At 41.0% G+C, this 19,036-nt stretch overlaps 1 protein-coding gene across 6 annotated transcripts in view; it reads right to left on the bottom strand.

The window, feature by feature from the left end:
* The window catches only part of COL16A1 (collagen type XVI alpha 1 chain), a 210,262-nt gene that overhangs the window by 48,273 nt on the left and 142,953 nt on the right, over positions 1–19,036 (bottom strand). For all 6 annotated transcript variants that reach the window (XM_073665715.1, XM_073665716.1, XM_073665719.1 and 3 more), the window contains exons 20-31: positions 14,529–14,573; positions 13,103–13,138; positions 12,908–13,015; positions 11,866–11,901; positions 9,253–9,288; positions 4,988–5,059; positions 2,849–2,884; positions 2,652–2,687; positions 723–776; positions 511–630; positions 273–308; positions 70–177 (exon numbers count right to left, since the gene is read on the bottom strand). In XM_073665715.1, the coding sequence (XP_073521816.1) occupies positions 70–177; positions 273–308; positions 511–630; positions 723–776; positions 2,652–2,687; positions 2,849–2,884; positions 4,988–5,059; positions 9,253–9,288; positions 11,866–11,901; positions 12,908–13,015; positions 13,103–13,138; positions 14,529–14,573 (723 nt within the window). The remainder of the gene's footprint in view (positions 1–69; positions 178–272; positions 309–510; positions 631–722; positions 777–2,651; positions 2,688–2,848; positions 2,885–4,987; positions 5,060–9,252; positions 9,289–11,865; positions 11,902–12,907; positions 13,016–13,102; positions 13,139–14,528; positions 14,574–19,036) is intronic.

The raw sequence follows: 19,036 nt of genomic DNA, 5'->3' as shown, positions 1-19,036 counted from the left end.
TGATGTGGTGTGCACTGTAATAATAGAAGTAAGCATAAAAAGACACTCATATCTAATGCGTATGCTCACCTTTTCACCTTTAAATCCGATAGGCCCTTGGATTCCTGGTTCACCTGGCATACCAGGTACACCTGCTGTCCCGGGTATGCCTGAATCTCCTGAAGTGCCACTTTCACCCTGTATAACAAATTAATGTTATCATTTATAACATGCTGGAAATGTAACAAGCTGAACCAATAGTTTTTTCATAGTCACAAGTTGTCACTACTTACCTTTTGTCCTTTCAGGCCAGGCCCGCCTGAATCGCCCTAGAGATTAAATAAATTGACCCGTCAAAATAATGCAGTTGAAAATTCAATATATAGTTTAATGTACAAATCTTAATAAAATAAAAACACAGAAAATATTTTGAACAAATAATATTCTCAGAAGTTTAACAATAATGACTATTATTTGTACAATGATCACTCACACCTATTTCTCCATTACATTTCTGCACATGAAACTCACTTTTTTTCCAGGAATTCCAGTTCCAGGTTCCCCTGGTTCGCCTTTCTGTCCTGGCATCGCAATAGCTGTCTCATGTTGTACTTCAGCTGGGAGACTTGGACACAGGGTACAAGATTCTCCCTGCAATGACAATCAGATTAGTGACTGAAATAGATTTATGTCATGTCAACGCAATGAACTAAAGCATAATAGATAGAGAAATTATTCCTAACCTTTTCTCCTTTTGGTCCAGAAGGTCCAGAGCCCCCCAATTCTCCTGGTGAACCCTGTGGAATACGCAAGGTGCTTATTGCACATTAGCACATTGATATTTAGAAGACTTAATGGGTAGAAGTTTATTTGTGACTATTGAACTAATGGGGGCCAATGGACTATATCAAAGACTGCAATGACTTTCTCCCCTTCCGAAATTCATCTCAGCATCTCTGTAATTTCCCTAACACTGGGCAGTGGACTGCAAATTAGGAAGAAGTGGAATTCCTTATAGCTGGCTCTTTTGACAGATGTTTTGGGGGTAATGCTCTGTTCACATGTGAAGTTGTCATTTGTTTCTAATAGATGCAGTATTAAAAAAAAACTGTACTGGATACAAATGGAGAACAAAACGTTTTCATTTTGCGCTCATTTTAGTTCTGTTTATAATGGATCAGTTCTTACTAGCGGTGTCTCTAAACACTTCTAATATTCTGGGCAAATGCATTACTTTAAAAGTGGATTGTTAATCCAAACCTGGGCACATTCTGATCCGCAGGCCACATCCAACACTTTGCCTGTTCCTATCCAGTCCGCAGACTGTGACAGCTAAAGAACTGTTACTGCACCACAAGGCCGCCCCACTCCCCGCATGTAGTCTTAATTTCAATGGTACAGCAGCACAGTTGATTGCAATGGTAAAACAGGGAGTCGTCAGCTTCCATCATTCAGCCTGTGTGTCTGAGTCTCAATGTAGCAGGGTTAGTAACATCACTATATTGCACCTGCTGTGCAGAGACTCAGTCCTCCTGCTGCACAGAGTAGAAAAAGGCTACATGAGTAGTTTTATTTTTTTTCATTATTGTCAGTCAGTACTTAGTTGTGGGGTTCATCATAATGATACTTTTTGGGGGGGCAGTAGGGAAATCATACTGTGTGTGTTTGGAACTCTGCGGGCATCGTACAGTCAGTTTGCCATCATACTGTCCATCAATATTTGTTTGGGGAGGGAAACTGGGAGCCATAATACTGTATGCCAGGGGGTTATGGGAGCCATCATACTGTATGAGTAGCTGGGTGAGCCATCATATTGAGTTGGGGGCTGTTGTGACCATCATACTGTGTTGGGAGCTGTGGTGCATCATACTGTGGAGGAAGTTCTGCGGGCATCATAGTGTGTTGGAGCTGTAGGGGTATCATACTGTATGTGGGTAGATGTCAGGGCATCACACTGTGTGTGAGAAACTGTCGAGGCCTTCATACTGTGTGTGAGGTTAGACAGTAGGGGCATAATAGTTTATGTATGGGACTGTGAGGATATAAAACAATGTAGGGACTTTAAGAGCATTGTACTGTGAGTGGGGAAGCTGTGGGGAACATCATACTGAATGTGGGGGGAATGAAGGGCATCCATCTATGTATTGGGGATTGTAGGGATATCATACTGTGTATGGGGGTTTGGGTGCATCATACTATGTGTAGTCATACTACGTGGGGCTGTGAGGGCATCATATTGTGTATTGGAAAGCAGTGGGGGCTATAATACTGTGTGTGGGGGGCATGATAATATGTATTGGGGTTTTGAGGATACACTGTGTGTTGAGTTGGGAAGGCCAATTTTGGGGGGCTTCATACTGCAGGTGGGAGATTAACGAGGAGTCATATTGTGTGTGTGTGGGCATTATAGAGTGGGTGGGGGGCTGCAAGGGCATCATAATATGTGTGGGACACCAGCATTATTTTCATTTTGTACATCCCAACATGGATGCAAAATCTAAATAACTAATGGACATGTAAACACAGCCTAAGACAACATACTTTTTAAAAATAGTGAATTGCAGATTGGCTATTTAGCATATAGTCTAACAAATGAAAACTACTTGTATTGAAGTGCAGTGACCATGTAGTACATCAACGTCAACATTCATGAGTTGCAAGATTGTACTCACTGGTATTCCAGCTGGACCTTCTTCACCGCTATCTCCCTATTTAGAGAGTATCAAAAATACACATTACATATACATTATCACTAGATAAAATACCTTGGCTTGAGTAAAATGTAAAGAATCATATAATGTGAATTTTCCACTTAATACTAAACTTTATAATACTATGTTTATTAATTACTTTTTTATATTTATAGTACCTTTTCTCCTTTGGATCCAATTGCACCAGGTAATCCCTGTTTCAAAAAATTCTTGAGTTAGTCACGTTCACTGCTATACTCCTAGTGGACAGAACCATGTTCAGCAAAATGTTTTTCATTTTCACAGCTTGGAGTCTACACTACCAATTTAGATTCTGAGTACCATTGGGGACAGTGATGATGATGTATGTAAGGCACTGTGGAATCAATGGCGCCATATAAGTGAGTAAAATAAATAAATAATGCAGAAATACATGTAGTAGAGTGATTTGGTCATGCAACTTGTCGCGCAAAAGAGAAAAATTAATTCTCCAATGAAAAACTTTAGCTCATTTACAGTATTGTTATAAATGTGTTGGTACAAGTAAGTGATCTGAGCTCTAGTACTATGAGGCTAAATTATTGCAGCATTGAAATTACTATAATACATGATTGTGTAAGCAACAGAGATGTCTGAAAGGTAACCTTTTAAGCAATTCATGTTGTTCAAACCATGGGCAGCATGAATTAGAGCCTGGATGTGGGATTGCAGCCAAGTATGTTACTCTTTGAAATGCTTTGGCATTTCAGACAAATGCAGTTAGAAGATCTGGCTGGCTACCATAGCCAGAGAATAGACTAGTCTGGCACCACTCCTGGTTAGCTTCTCCCGCCAACACTCCAGGCGATTGACAGGTCTCTTGCTATGATAGAGATCTGTCAATCATCTACAGCGGTGAATTTAAATGCAACCTGTCAGCAGGTTCTCTTTATTAAGTTGCTGCAATGCTGAATAAATCCATACCTTTGTTTTAGCAATCCATGTTTCAGTTTCCGAGAAATCCCTTGTCCAATTATTATGCTAATGAGCCACAAGTACTGAGGGCTTGGCCCTACAGATCTCTGGCCTCTCTCCTTCTTTCCTCACCCGCTGCTAGCTTCCCTTTTCTGACTGACAGGTTACTCTTCTCTCAGTCACCTGCTACCCCACCCAAGATCTCGTGCAAGTGGTTAAATTCCTAGGGGTGCTACATGCACAAATGGATCAACCAACTCTCGCGACGTCCTCAGGAGCTTACTGCGCACGCACCTCCACTAGAAAGACAAGAGGCTGGTGGCAGTCGAGGAAAGATGGAGAGAGGTCAGACAGCTGCAAGTGCAAGGCCAAGTCCCCTTCACTTATGGCTCATTAGCATTAAAATTAGACAGAGGAATTTCTCCTAAACGGAAACACAAATTGCTAAAATGAAGGGATGGATTTATTCAGTATGACAGCAACTTAATACAGATTATATAAATTTGGGATACAAAATCCTGCTGACAGGTTCTCCTTAAATTTTGATAATCCTAAGACTTCTACAGTATGAGCTACGGCACCCATGACTTGCTGGCTCACTAATTGACTCTTCTTGGATTACTTGCATGCTGGTAACACCCCACAAGTCAAACTGTTGTGCAGATGCTCAGACTTAGTTGTATAGGCATCACAATTCTGTCTTTGTCAAAACTTCTCAACTCCTATGCCTGTCTTATTTTCTCCTGCTTCTTGTACATCAACTTCAACAACTGATTGTTCACTTGCTGCTTAATATATCCTACCTATCCCTGACAGGTGTCATTGTCACAAGATATTCAGTGTTATTTACCTAACATTCTGGTTGATTAACATAGTAATAATAGCTAGGTCAGGAATATTGTACTTGTCATAGTTATAATTCATAACATAAGAACTACATATTACAGGGTTGTTCTCATCCTGACTTCTGGAGCGCTCCTGCTTGATAGACAGGCCCATCAGAAATCTGCGTGCTCTCTGATGCTGTAAGCAGAGGCAGCTGCGCCTCTGCACTATTGTAGGAGCACATTGGCAATGGAGCTGGCTGTATCTATTGTTCTTGCCAGCTTCAAAGGAGTGATTACAAGCTTTACTAGAGTGGGAAATACTGCGCTCCTTGTCTAGGAGACCAGCCACCGTGGAAAGATTGTCAGTAACCTAGGTAAAAAGCAGTAAACAATAAAATTAAAAATCCCGCTGTTCTTGAAAGCAGAGAGATTTGCAAAGTTGCTTGTTTTTAAAAGCACTTTGTAATTGTACTCAATTAAGATGATGAAACAACCCCTTTAAGTATTCAGCCATATTAAAAGTACAAAGTTACTAACCATTTGGCCTTTTACACGAGCCTGTAAACCATGTGGCGTTAAAACATCTTCGCAAGAGGTACATGACTCCCCCTAAAACAGAAATCCAGAGTGAAAGTCTCGTTTTTTTACTCTTCCTATTCATTTCAGTGTAAAATTCACTTTATTTTTCATTTGGGTTTTGGAGAATCTTTTTTTTCCAATGAGGTTTTGAAAAATTATGTGCATAGAAATAAATAAATGACGTTGCTTCTTTGAAACAGATTACGCTTAGAGTCCACTTGAAATGGCTGCAAAACACTGTGGCACACCATTTTCTAACGCCTCTTTAATGAATCAGGAATGCCTGCTGAGTGGTGTGCGCCTCTGTGCACCATGCAAGAGCTCTTACTCCAATCTATGCCCCTGTCCACTGGTATGAAAATGGCAATAGTCACAAAATTTTTGTGCCTCCCTAAGTTGCACAAAAAGTTTGCAACTTTTCAAAGCAATTTACTACAGAGTTTTGGCAAAATTGTTTTGATGAATCAGGGCCTGTTGTACAAAAAAAAACCTTTAAAAACCATGCCAAAATATCTTCAAAATTGAGATGTGTTTCAGTTGATGTGTCAGGCAAAAAAAGCATCCAAAATATGAATTTCATTGTTTCATGAAATGGATGCTGCTTGAAAAACTTGAAAGTTTTTAGACTCCAAAAAAACTCTGTCAACCTAGCCTAAAACTATAATCTATGAACAAAAAAGTCAATAAGGTCTCTAATATCCCCTGCGAGGGCCTGACTTTCTAGCAAAAGTCGGTCTTGAACATCCGGCATGCAAAGTGGGACCCAACAGCCCCCTGTGGCTGCTCTCGCAAGATCTTAGTGCTAACCAAGTCCTGCCTTGTACTTTACTAAGCACTTACTGAATAGTAGCGTCATTAGTGTAACATCATTAGAGCGGGTACCGATCACTATCTCTCACGAGATTTTGCTCTTTCACTGCGAGAGTGGCCACGAAGGGATGTGGGATCTCATTCTGCATACTGAGTTCCCACAACACCAAAGTCGGGGTCTGACTTTTGCTAGATTTAGCCACAGATTGGTAATGTGCACTCTTTACATCCTTTCACATTCTGGGTTTAGCAGTCCAGTGGATAGTCCTAATCAGTGAAGGACAGCCTTTCCCGTAACTGTGCATTCAGAGATACTGTAGTTGTCTATTAGTTAGTAAGATTGCCCACTGGAGTCCAAAATCCAGAATAATCAGAATTTTAAATGAATAGATTACAAGGTTTACTGGATGTCAAAATTATATATTAATCTATTCAGCTTCTCCTGCTCTACATGCCACTTTCAGTTTAGACTGCTTATCTATAATATACTTACCTTGTAATGTATTCACATCCTGTTCCGTCCAGATGTGTCCGGATCCCAGAATTTCAAGCGGCCGAAGTTCGTCGACCGCCATATTGGGACACCCAAGTGATGGGTGTCTCAATATGGAAACCGCTGGGGGTACCAGCCTCTTGCGCTTTACCACCAGCGGAACACCATCACGAACACGCCGTACACGCCGCCCACGGGATCAGCCGAATGATTCACTGACTGCTGCCATCTTTGTACAAGAGGAGCGCATGCGCAGTTTTAATGTGACCGCCGCTATCTGCCTGCACAAAGATGGCGGCGGTCTGATTTACTGTGCGGGGAGACAGCTCAAACGAGAGAACACATGAGGGAAGAAGACAGCACAGGGGTGGAGAGAGAGAGCAGACAAGGGGGAGAGCACATGAGGTACACAGGTCAAAGAAGAGATCACATGAGAGGAGAAGACAGCAGATGGGGGAGAGAGAAAGTGCACAGGCGAGAGAGACAGAGCACAGGGGGGAGACATCTCAAACGGGACAGCTCATGAGGGGAGAACACAGCACAGGAAGGAGAGAGACAGAGATAAGGGGGATAGCACATGGGGTAGACAGGTCAAAGAAGAGAGCACAGACGGGAGAAGTCAGCACATGGGGAAAGACAGAGTGGATAGGTGGGTGAGCACATGGGGGGAAGAGATTCTCAGTGCTGCAAAGCCTGCCCCCATCATAACATTACCGCCCTCGCATCGGGCCTCCATCTAGTCTAGCATAAAAGGTTAAAGTGGCTCAAAAATTGAGGAAACACACACTTTCTTAATTCATAGTCTGTATGGTTAGAGTTCAGGGTATGTGTGCCTTAATATAGCTGTAATACATGGAAATTAATTGGATAGTCCTTGAGAAACATTTATCATTTATATCTCCTGCTTCATAGATTTACCATGAAGATGTTGCGGATGAGCATGTGTGATGCCACTCAATAAAAACTTTATAAGAGTTACTTAAAGAGCTGATTTTCATAGTTTGTTTGGAGAGGCCGTGCATCTGCTTAACTGGCATTCCATACAAATGTCACCTCTCGAGGAATGAAGTTGGGAGAGATGGGGATCCCCAATCCAATTGATAGGTGGGGTCCAAGTGGTTGGATCCCCAGCAGTATAAAATTCACTACCTATCCAGTGGATAGATGAGAAATATTTATCACTTAAAGGGAATCTGTCACCACATTTGACCTATCTAAAGTATTCATTTGGGCACAGAGGTTATATAGAATGTTGAAAAAAAGTCCTACCTGTATGTCTTATATCAGATGGCTTGTTGTGGATAAATCATCTTTTATCACTTTATGTAAATGACCTCTTCCAGGCTATGGGGAAGATGTTGTCTGGTAGATAACTCTGCCTCAGAGCATATTGTGACAGATTCCCTTTAAGTACACTTTCAATGGTCAGAAAAAATGTCTCCAAGAAGTGAGAGGATACCTTCATCCTTGTCAGAAACTATGGGATGGCATTGGACATGGAGAGTCATATCTGTGTGTGTAAAGTATAGGATTGCTATGCTGATATATTTAGGTCTTCAGTAGTACCGTAGAGTGTAATTAAAATCCCTGTCTTCTGCTGCTTCTGTCCCAGTCTACACAGAAAAGCTGTCAGATTAAGTGATGAAAGTAGCTTCATTGTCAGGATTCCTGTTTTCCTTCTACAGTTTGACCACTAGTGGCTGCCATTATTCACCTTAATATTGTCAGGAATCCTGTTGTCCTTCAACAGTTTGACCACTAGTGGCAGCTATTGTTCACCTTGATAATTGTGCTGCAGTCTCACTCCTTGCCACTGGAGGCTGCTGCTGTGTCCTGCAATTGCCCTTTACTAAGATGGCAGATTCTGAACCTGTGGAATTCATCTTGTTTCCTGTTACGATACTGGTGTAGCACTGCTGGAATCCAGTGGCCGAAGAAGTACAAGCAGGAACAGAAAGTGGAAGTAGAAGTTCTTGGAGTTAGCAAAGGAGTTGTAGGGAACAATCTGTAGATAGGTGAGAACAGTCTAGGTAAGATAATCCAGGAGCTGGAGACTGGAACTAGACTAAACAGCTATACACAATACTCAAGCAATGAGTGAGAGATTCATGCAGCTTTAAGTAGGCCCAAACAGGAAACAAGATGGATTCCACAGGTTCAGAATCTGCCATCTTAGGAAAGGGCAATTGCAGGACACAGCAGCAGCCTCCAGTGGTAAGGAGTGGGATTGCAGCACAATTATTAAAGTGAACAATAGCAGCCATTAGTGGTCAAATTGTAGAAGGACAACAGGAATCCTGACATTCATATGTGTAGTTTACTAACTTGGTTGAAAACCAGAAGGTTTTAAGATTTATTTTTGTTCTGGTTAAAAATAAGTTTATAATTAAAAAAAATTATGACTTCAATACATTGTATCATTTTCTGATAGACATTTTCAATTGAAAGGTGTTTTATGTGGACAAACTCACTTTATATTTTCAGCATATCACGATGAGCTGAAGCTGATGAGCTGTTGCGTACTGTGTACAGCTGCCAAACATGCGTAAGTACAAGTACAGTAATCTGTATTGTACTAATGAAAATGAAGCAGGAGCTGAGAACTTAGTAATGCCAGTAATCTTGGTATTGCTTGGAACAGTTTACATTTGGCCCACAACCTTGCATACCAACTGTGGTGTTTTCAGCCAGGGCTTAGTAACACAAACCTCAAATTTTTAGCCAAAGTGGAAAACATTCAGTGCATTTTGACCAGACGTGTAATTTTGTGTAATGTAACATGCTTTTCTGGTTTCTTTATGTTCTCTCCATTCAACAAAAGATTTCATGGCCTAGTAATTTAGTTACTTAAGACAGAATCCTATATTGTAGCTTGCCTCTTTGTAAGCCAATTGATATTAGATTATATTTAACATCTTACCTTTTCACCCTTCAATCCATTAATGCCCGGGGTTCCCTGTGTTCAAACAAAACAAAAAAGGCTTTATTTATTATGTTGAATGATTCATTTCCTAAAAATAGACCCTGTCATACAAAATAAATGAACCTTTTTGTTCATTTCTGAAGAACTGAACATATTGGATAATAGCAGTATTTCAAACTCCCTAAAGAATCATTTTTGCAAGTGATTGTATTACAGCTGTCAGTGAGTGATGTGTACCAGTCTCTGGATTGTCCCATAGATTTCTGAAAGTGGCACTGCATGGTAGAGCAAAACTGCTGCTATACCAGTGCTTCCATCCTTGCTATTTACACTGGGATAAAGCTGCTGGCTCCAGCCTGTTTTTAGGAGGGTGAATCGGGTTATATCACCACCTCCAGCCAACCAGAGGCAGATGCTAATTTAATCTGAATTTTGGAAATTAAAGAGACTCCTTTTCCAAGTCCGTGTTTTCTGACCCTGCAGTTGCTAGTAGAGTTCAGCACAAATCTCATGACCTCTAGATGGGGCAACTAAATGATACCTGGTAGGTACTGTGCTTGTGTCTGATTCTACGTAATAGGACACATACATGATGGTTGCCACCATGGATAGTTGCCTCAGCAACACCCTCTCTCCACACCTGAGCCTTTTATATGATATGTGCATTGTAAAATTAGGTCTACTTTTATAGTTATTGGATACAGAAGAAAACTGGTTTTTAGTAATAAAACAATATCAAATAAACCTCACTGAACTATTTCCTAAGAAAGGCAAATAAACAATCCCACCTAGACAATATAAAGATCTTGACATTATAGTTAGTGAAAGTAGCTGAAGGCTATGGGCAAATCAATCAAAATCAATAAACTTTGTGCAGGTGGGAATGCTATTGTATGTTTTAATGATTCCAAGCCAAACGCACATCAGGAATTTAACTGCTATCTAAACCATTTTTTTTTCTAAATTGGGTAGGAAAAAAAGGAAACGGCAGGCATTCTTCCGTAATGACATTTTTTATAGGTAATAGCAAAAGGGCAATGGTAACTAAGAATGCTTTGACAACTATTCATGCTGCTGCTTTGGACCAAAGGAAATATAATTTCCAGTATACTTCTCTTTGTCTTGTAGATGGGTACAATATACCATGTGCCCTGTTGGTCATTTCCATTCAGTAGAACATTTAAGCCCCGATTCATCTAGGCCATTTTCTTGCCGGTTTTGATGAGGGGGCATGGTGGAGTCAAACGCTCCTGATTCATTAAGAGTTGCATGCCTCTTCATAAGTATGGAGCAGCTGACGAATGGCGTGCATTTTGGCAGAGCTGGGAAAAATGCCAAAAGTAGCAAGGTTTTCGCAACTCAGAATTGTGCCAAAATTTTGTGACTTTTTAAAGCAATTTACGCCAGAATTCTAGCAAAATTGCCTTGATGAATTAGGGCCTTAGAGACTATTCTCATGATCATCCTCAAATTCATCAGATTTCCATTCTGTACCTTTTGACATTTGTTTTGATCTGTTTTACATGTCCATATTAAATCCATATCTCTGTTTTAGGATTTTTTTTTTATCCCTATTACATGTATGTTATCCATTTTTTTCTCATCTGTTTTATATAAAAAATGTTCTTCTCTATTGTCCCAATTCATTATTCTTTTTTTAAATCTGATCTGGTAAATGGATTCATTTTTCTTGTCTATGCAAACGTCTACTGGCATTTTTCATCCAAAAATTGCAATCTGATTGTGCATGCTGGGATTTTTTAACTGGATTCCCGCTCTGTTTCTTCTGATGTTATAATTGTAGACTTCTAAATGTTTACATTTAAAAATTGGTCGTGTGACTAAGTTCTAAGGGTATGGCGAGTTTTACATATCCGACATTCATTGTCCAAGTGCAGACTGCCATGTCTGGATAGGCCGCGAGTCTCCTGTACCAAATTCAACAGCCTCCCTCATGCCTATATATCAGGACTGTGAATCCCTTTTTATTTTATCACTTACTCAAATAAAAAAGCACTGTGATATTACTTTTCATAAAAAAATCATAAAGTAGCTAAAACTCTATCCTGACTTTTTTTTTTAACCGAAGCAAGCTAGTATTTTAAGAGCTATTTTATAGCTTTGAAATCTCCTGAATGAGCTCATTTATGTTTTGCATGATCTATAGAGATAAAAAGGCTCACTACACGAAGCTTAGGTGTGACCCTAGCCTAACAATAGTTTCCTTATGGTCCACAGTACAAGAATATAACATGCAGAAGGGCACAACTGATTCCTGTTTTTATTGAAATCACTGGGGTCAGATGTGTCATCTATTTCTTTAGAACTTTTATATAAATTGATGGAGTGACTAATCATCATCACCTCTTATATGCTATATAGCGATTAATGATTATCATCTTATACAGCTCTGTAAGGTTGAGAACAATGATGTGCAATAGAAATATTTTGTAGCAGTGTAACTTCATTAAGGTGTAATATTAGAACAATTCTATAAGTTTATGTAACACACAAGGTGCAGAGAAGAATAATATATGAAGGCCTGCTTGTACAGTGGAGAAAATGCAAGCCTGAATTGATTGTTATTCTTCCAACTCATGCCAGGTATACCTGTTCACCTTTTGGTCCTGATACGCCTGCTGGCCCCTACAAAGGATTAAAGTAAGAGTCAGATGCGTGATGTTTTCTTTTTTTTAAAGAATGAGTCACTGAGAAGTTATCAGAATGAGCTAACTCAAGGGAATCTGTTACCAGGTTTTTGCCACCTAATCTGAGAGCAGCATTATATAAAGACAGATACTCTGATTCCAGCGATGTGTCACTTACTGAGCAGCTTGCTGTAATTTTGATAAAATCACTGTTTTATCACCAAGAGACTAGTAAACCTGCTGCCATGTAGTCCATATTAATGAACTCTGTATAACTCCGCCCCATCACTGATTGGCAGCTTTCTGCCAATGCACAGTGTATACAGAAAGCTGCCAGTCAGTGGTGTCACTGGGGCCATACAGAGCTCAGCATTCAGAGAACTGGTAGATCTGCTGAAGATAAAGCAATGATTTTATCAAAACTGTAGCAAGCAGCTCAGTAAGTGATACATCACTGGAATCAGGGTTTATGCTCTTACATCATTCTGCTCTCAGATAGGGTAGCAAAAACCTGGTGTTAGATTCCTTTGATTTTTTGCATTCTTGGTCCACACCAGTCATCCACCATTCTAGTTAAAGTAGTTGAGTTTATTAAGGACATTTGGGTCACATAGCATAATTAATGATTCGGAGCGGATGTCCAGTATCGGAATTAGGCCAGCCATACACATTAGATGGCTGTCGGTCAAATGATGTATTGGCAGATTGTTCAACCAACAGCCATCTTGACTCTTCAAAACACATGAGTGTTCTTTTAGTAGAGCACTCCCTTGTTCTTTATGAGAAAGCTGCCATCAGACATGTTTGACGACGGCTTATCTCCAGGAGAACAAAGTGATCGTCAGTCAGGAATCGAACATGCCTTATCGACATCTCCCCTGACAATTAGTTGTTCGGTACTCCGATATACATTAGACTGTCGGCTGGACCCGTCGATATTGGCTGGTTCGGCTGACAGTCTAATGTGTATGGGGGCCTTTTGTCATGGTTTATTTATTACTCACTGGTGTTCCTGGCAGTCCAATTCCGGAACTACCCTTCTGCCCCTTTACACCTGGCACACTGATAATGCCATCAGTGCTAATGGTTGGGCAAACCTCACATGGATCACCCTACAAAAAAAACCCAAAATAAAACATTACTACTCTGTATCCTTACTGTAATAGAACAATATGAGAATAAAGTGAAGGCCAGTTTACCTTTTCTCCCTTTATTCCAGGGACTCCTGGTTTTCCCTGTAGAAATAAAAATGACATTACAGATTCAACTAAACTGATAGTGGGCTCAATAAAAAAAATGGTTGATAACAACAGCATGTAGACATCAGTTTATGGCACATCTACAGCAATCATTTTCTCTGTGTATGAAATGAGAGAATAGGTGAAAGGGACAGTCTTTAGACTGTACAGAACTACTAGATATATGGATACAAATTTACAGCACATAAAAACAATATACTGCATGCAATCCTATACAGCTTTCTGCACACATACTTCAAGACGGTTTATTACTCGCAGTGGCCAAAAAACTGTCACCTATACTCAACTAAACATAAAAACATAAAAACACAGAGCAATAAAACACCTACTAGACAAAGCTGAAAAAGTCTACCGTGTCCTGCCTTAAACTATAGCCCTCCATTCCATTTTAGTTTGTTTACAACCTTTTATATATTTGCTTTATGCGTTTTTCAGTTGGCTGTATCTTAGCTTCATGTGGAAGCTGTGTATATAGCTCCGTAGATAAAGTCGAAGTGTATCAGGGAAAATCAGTAAGACCTGACCCAAAAAACCCACCTGTATCCCCCGATGAAATCCGATTTTGTTTTTAGAGTTCATTATATGACCCCCAAAAGTCACTATATATTTTTGAAGCCAAATCTCATCTTGGGTTACGTCAGATTTTGCAGCCCAGTTATGCCAGCTTTGGTCCAGGTTTAGAAACCAACAGGATTTTCACAGCTATATTAAAGTTGATAAGGAGTATGATATAACGACGTTCCTAACTTCCTCATCTTACCCGCCATTCTTCTCTTTTCTGTTTTGCTTTCCACATGCTTTTCTAAGGAATGCCTTCCATCATTTTTAATTTTAGGTTATTTTTTTTAAATATCTACCTATAACTAATAGAACTGTTGACAGTTTTTTATAGAAACACCACCCATAGTTCAGATATCCCCCCAATGCATGTGAACTGTAAAATAGCCTTAAAATGTGAACAAATGTTAAAGATTGTTTACTACCCAGAGTAAAGAACAATTGTGTAATTTAAAGGAAATGATATACCTCACCACTGTGCTAAAGAAAGAAGCATATGACACAAATCCATTACAGCATATGTGAAAGTAATGCAAGGGTCACTATGACAGCATCATCAGCTGACATACTTTACTGCAACTGTAAAAAATAAGTATGAATATCAATAAAAACAATTATTGCTATTGAGAGATGTCATTTTCTTTGTTTTGTACTAGTTTTTAATGAAGTTCTAATCATTATGTGGTAAGCAATAAGAAAAATGAAGTATCTTTATGTTTCTTAATACATGTATCGGATTTAAGCTATTTATAGAGATCATAAATCGTGCAACTGACACTACAAATACGTCTACAGTAACAATACTAACCGGTTTCCCTCCAGGTCCTTCTTTGCCTGGAGTCCCTGGTTGACCCTAAGGGTTAGAAAAGAGAATGGTAAATACTAAGACGTACTAAGAAGATTCCAACATAGAGGTCATTCTGTAATTACTTTGTGCATGCTTATCCAGAGAATACCTGCTGGTGCTAGTTTATTCTATAACACCTTTCCCTACTTGGACAGGAGGCGGTAGACAATGTTGTCCCAAATCCTTATCTCACTCTTAGGCCTCGATTCATCAAAGCATTTTCGCCAGAGTTTTTATTTGCATAAAAATGTAGCAACTTTTGAAGTCTTCACACCAGTTTCTAACAGAGCCTCCAAAATGGGTGGAGCTGGGGTGGGAAGGGAGATTCAGCAATGGCGTGACTCCACAGCTCGTCTAATTCATGACGAGCTGTGGCGTTCCCTGCTCCAAAAATCTTACTCGAATCAAGGAATGGAGTAAGATTTAGGACATGGCACAAAGAGACGGATGCCACTTTTGGCGTGCAGCTCTTCCTGAATAAGGAGTGTCTCATTCCAATATGCCCCCTTATCAAAACTGGTAAGAAAATGGCCTGTCTCTATGAATCAGGGTCTTAGACTAAACTTTAAGCTTTTGGCCTTAACTTGTCTGCTAAAATTGTTGGGAGAACCATTTCAGTGTACTGAGGAATGAAGTCTGATTGAACTGATTTTCCAAAGAACCTCTAAAGACTTTCTCTGCATTATTTGATTTAATTTTTGAAACGATTGTGTACTTTCTCCGTATTTTAACAGAGGTTGAACATGATTTTGTGGCACTACTGATATATGTCTTACAGGATCTTGTCCTGCACTTATTCGTTCCTTCTCACAATGCTGAACAGCTCTCCTGAGGTTAGGATCGTCCCGAATAGGGTCACCGTGACGTGGTGAGATGTCTTTTACATTTTTTTGATCAAAATTATGTTAACTAAACACTCTATATTATTTTCATGCACTATTGCTGTTTATTTATTTACTGTAGTAGGGTATTTGCTTTTTATGTTTTTATTTTGGGTTTTGTTTGCTCAGTGGCCAGTGTGAAAATGCGTCTACATGCTGCATGGACACCAACTTATATTGCAGTTCATCACTTCAGGTGTTTTCATTTCAGGGTTTCTGCATTCTGTGCATATAAAGGAGTGGCCTGCATTCTGTGCATATAAAGGAGTGGCCTGAATTATGTGCATATAAAGGAGTGGCCTGCATTCTGTGCATATACAGGAGTGGCCTGAATTCTGTGCATATAAAGGAGTGGCCTGAATTATGTGCATATAAAGGAGTGGCCTGCATTCTGTGCATATAAAAGGAGTGGCCTGAATTCTGTGCATATAAAGGAGTGGCCTGAATTCTGTGCATATAAAGGAGTGGCCTGAATTCTGTGCATATAAAGGAGTGGCCTGGATTCTGTGCATATAAAGGAGTGGCCTGGATTCTGTGCATATAAAGGAGTGGCCTGCATTCTGTGCATATAAAGGAGTGGCCTGCTTTCTGTGCATATAAAGGAGTGGCCTCCATGCTGTGCATATACAGGAGTGGCCTGGATTCTGTGCATATAAAGGAGTGGCCAGCATTCTGTGCATATAAAGGAGTGGCCTGGATTCTGTGCATATAAAGGAGTGGCCTGCATTCTGTGCATATAAAGGAGTGGCCTGCTTTCTGTGCATATAAAGGAGTGGCCTGCATTCTGTGCATATAAAGGAGTGGCCTCCATGCTGTGCATATAAAGGAGTGGCCTGCATTCTGTGCATATAAAGGAGTGGCCTCCATGCTGTGCATATAAAGGAGTGGCCTGCATTCTGTGCATATAAAGGAGTGGCCTGCATTAGGTGCATATACAGGATTGGCCTGCATTCTGTGCATATAAAAGAGTGGCCTGCATTCTGTGCATATAACGGAGTGGCCTGCATTCTGTGCATATAACGGAGTGGCCTGCATTCTGTGCATATACAGGATTGGCCTGCATTCTGTGCATATAAAGGAGTGGCCTGCATTCTGTGCATATAAAGGAGTGGCCTGCATTCTGTGCATACAAAGGAGTGGCCTGCATTCTGTGCATATAGAGGAGTGGCCTGCATTCTGTGCATGTGCATATAGAGGAGTGGCCTGCATTCTGTGCATATAGAGGAGTGGCCTGCATTCTGTGCATATAAAGGAGTGGCCTGCATTCTGTGCATATAAAGGAGTGACCTGCATTCTGTGCATATAAAGGAGTGGCCTGCATTCTGTGCATATAGAGGAGTGGCCTGCATTCTGTGCATATAAAGGAATGGCCTGCATTCTGTGCATATAAAGGAGTGGCCTGCATTCTGTGCATATAAAGGAGTGGCCTGCTTTCTGTGCATATAAAGGAGTGGCCTCCATGCTGTGCATATAAAGGAGTGGCCTGCATTCTGTGTATATAAAGGAGTGGCCTGCATTCTGTGCATATAAAGGAGTGGCCTGCATTCTGTGCATATAAAGGAGTGGCCTCCATGCTGTGCATATAAAGGAGTGGCCTGCATTCTGTGCATATAAAGGAGTGGCCTCCATGCTGTGCATATAAAGGAGTGGCCTGCATTCTGTGCATATAAAGGAGTGGCCTGCATTAGGTGCATATACAGGATTGGCCTGCATTCTGTGCATATAAAAGAGTGGCCTGCATTCTGTGCATATAACGGAGTGGCCTGCATTCTGTGCATATACAGGATTGGCCTGCATTCTGTGCATATAAAGGAGTGGCCTGCATTCTGTGCATATAAAGGAGTGACCTGCATTCTGTGCATATACAGGATTGGCCTGCATTCTGTGCATATAAAGGAGTGGCCTGCATTCTGTGCATATAAAGGAGTGGCCTGCATTCTGTGCATATACAGGATTGGCCTGCATTCTGTGCATATAAAGGAGTGGCCTGCATTCTGTGCATATAAAGGAGTGGCCTGCATTCTGTGCATATAAAAGAGTGGCCTGCATTCTGTGCATATAGAGGAGTGGCATGCATTTTGTGCATATAAAGGAGTGGCCTGCATTCTGTGCATATAAAGGAGTGGCCTGCATTCTGTGCATATAAAGGAGTGGCCTCCATGCTGTGCATATAAAGGAGTGGCCTGCATTCTGTGCATATAAAGGAGTGGCCTGCATTCTGTGCATATAAAGGAGTGGCCTGCATTCTGTGCATATAAAGGAGTGGCCAGCTTTCTGTGCATATAAAGGAGTAGCCTCCATGCTGTGCATATAAAGGAGTGGCCTGCATTCTGTGTATATAAAGGAGTGGCCTGCATTCTGTGCATATACAGGAGTGTCCTCCATGCTGTGCATATAAAGGAGTGGCCTGCATTCTGTGCATATAAAGGAGTGGTCTGCATTCTGTGCATATACAGGAGTGACCTGTATTCTGTGCATATAAAGGAGTGGCCTCCATGCTGTGCATATAAAGGAGTGGCCTGCATTCTGTGCATATACAGGAGTGGCCTGCATTCTGTGCATATAAAGGAGTGGCCTCCACGCTGTGCATATAAAGGAGTGGCCTCCATGCTGTGCATATAAAGTAGTGGTCTGCATTCTGTGCATATACAGGAGTGGCCTGCATTCTGTGCATATAAAGGAGTGGCCTCCATGCTGTGCATATAAAGGAGTGGCCTGCATTCTATGCATATAAAGGAGTGGCCTGCATTCTGTGCATATAAAGGAGTGGCCTCCATGCTGTGCATATAAAGGAGTGGCCTGCATTCTGTGCACATAAAGGAGTGGCCTGCATTCTGTGCATATAAAGGAGTGGTCTGCATTCTGTGCATATACAGGAGTGGCCTGCATTCTGTGCATATAAAGGAGTGGCTTACATTCTGTGCATATACAGGAGTGGCCTGCATTCTGTGCATATAAACGAGTGGTCTGCATTCTGTGCATATACAGGAGTGGCCTGCATTCTGTGCATATAAAGGAGTGGCTTACATTCTGTGCATATACAGGAGTGGCCTGCATTCTGTGCATATAAAGGAGTGGCTTACATTCTGTGCATATACAGGAGTGGTCTGCATTCTGTGCATATACAGGAGTGGCCTGCATTCTGTGCATATAAAGGAATGGCCTGCATTCTGTGCATATAAAGGAGTGGCCTGCATTCTGTGCATATAAAGGAGTGGCCTGCTTTCTGTGCATATAAAGGAGTGGCCTCCATGCTGTGCATATAAAGGAGTGGCCTGCATTCTGTGTATATAAAGGAGTGGCCTGCATTCTGTGCATATAAAGGAGTGGCCTGCATTCTGTGCATATAAAGGAGTGGCCTCCATGCTGTGCATATAAAGGAGTGGCCTGCATTCTGTGCATATAAAGGAGTGGCCTCCATGCTGTGCATATAAAGGAGTGGCCTGCATTCTGTGCATATAAAGGAGTGGCCTGCATTAGGTGCATATACAGGATTGGCCTGCATTCTGTGCATATAAAAGAGTGGCCTGCATTCTGTGCATATAACGGAGTGGCCTGCATTCTGTGCATATACAGGATTGGCCTGCA

Source organism: Phyllobates terribilis, unplaced genomic scaffold (genome assembly GCF_046119375.1).
Source record: "Phyllobates terribilis strain yellow unplaced genomic scaffold, ASM4611937v1 Scaffold_2__4_contigs__length_985480577, whole genome shotgun sequence".
Taxonomy (NCBI): domain Eukaryota; kingdom Metazoa; phylum Chordata; class Amphibia; order Anura; family Dendrobatidae; genus Phyllobates; species Phyllobates terribilis.
This window is presented reverse-complemented; position numbering and strand designations above follow the sequence as displayed.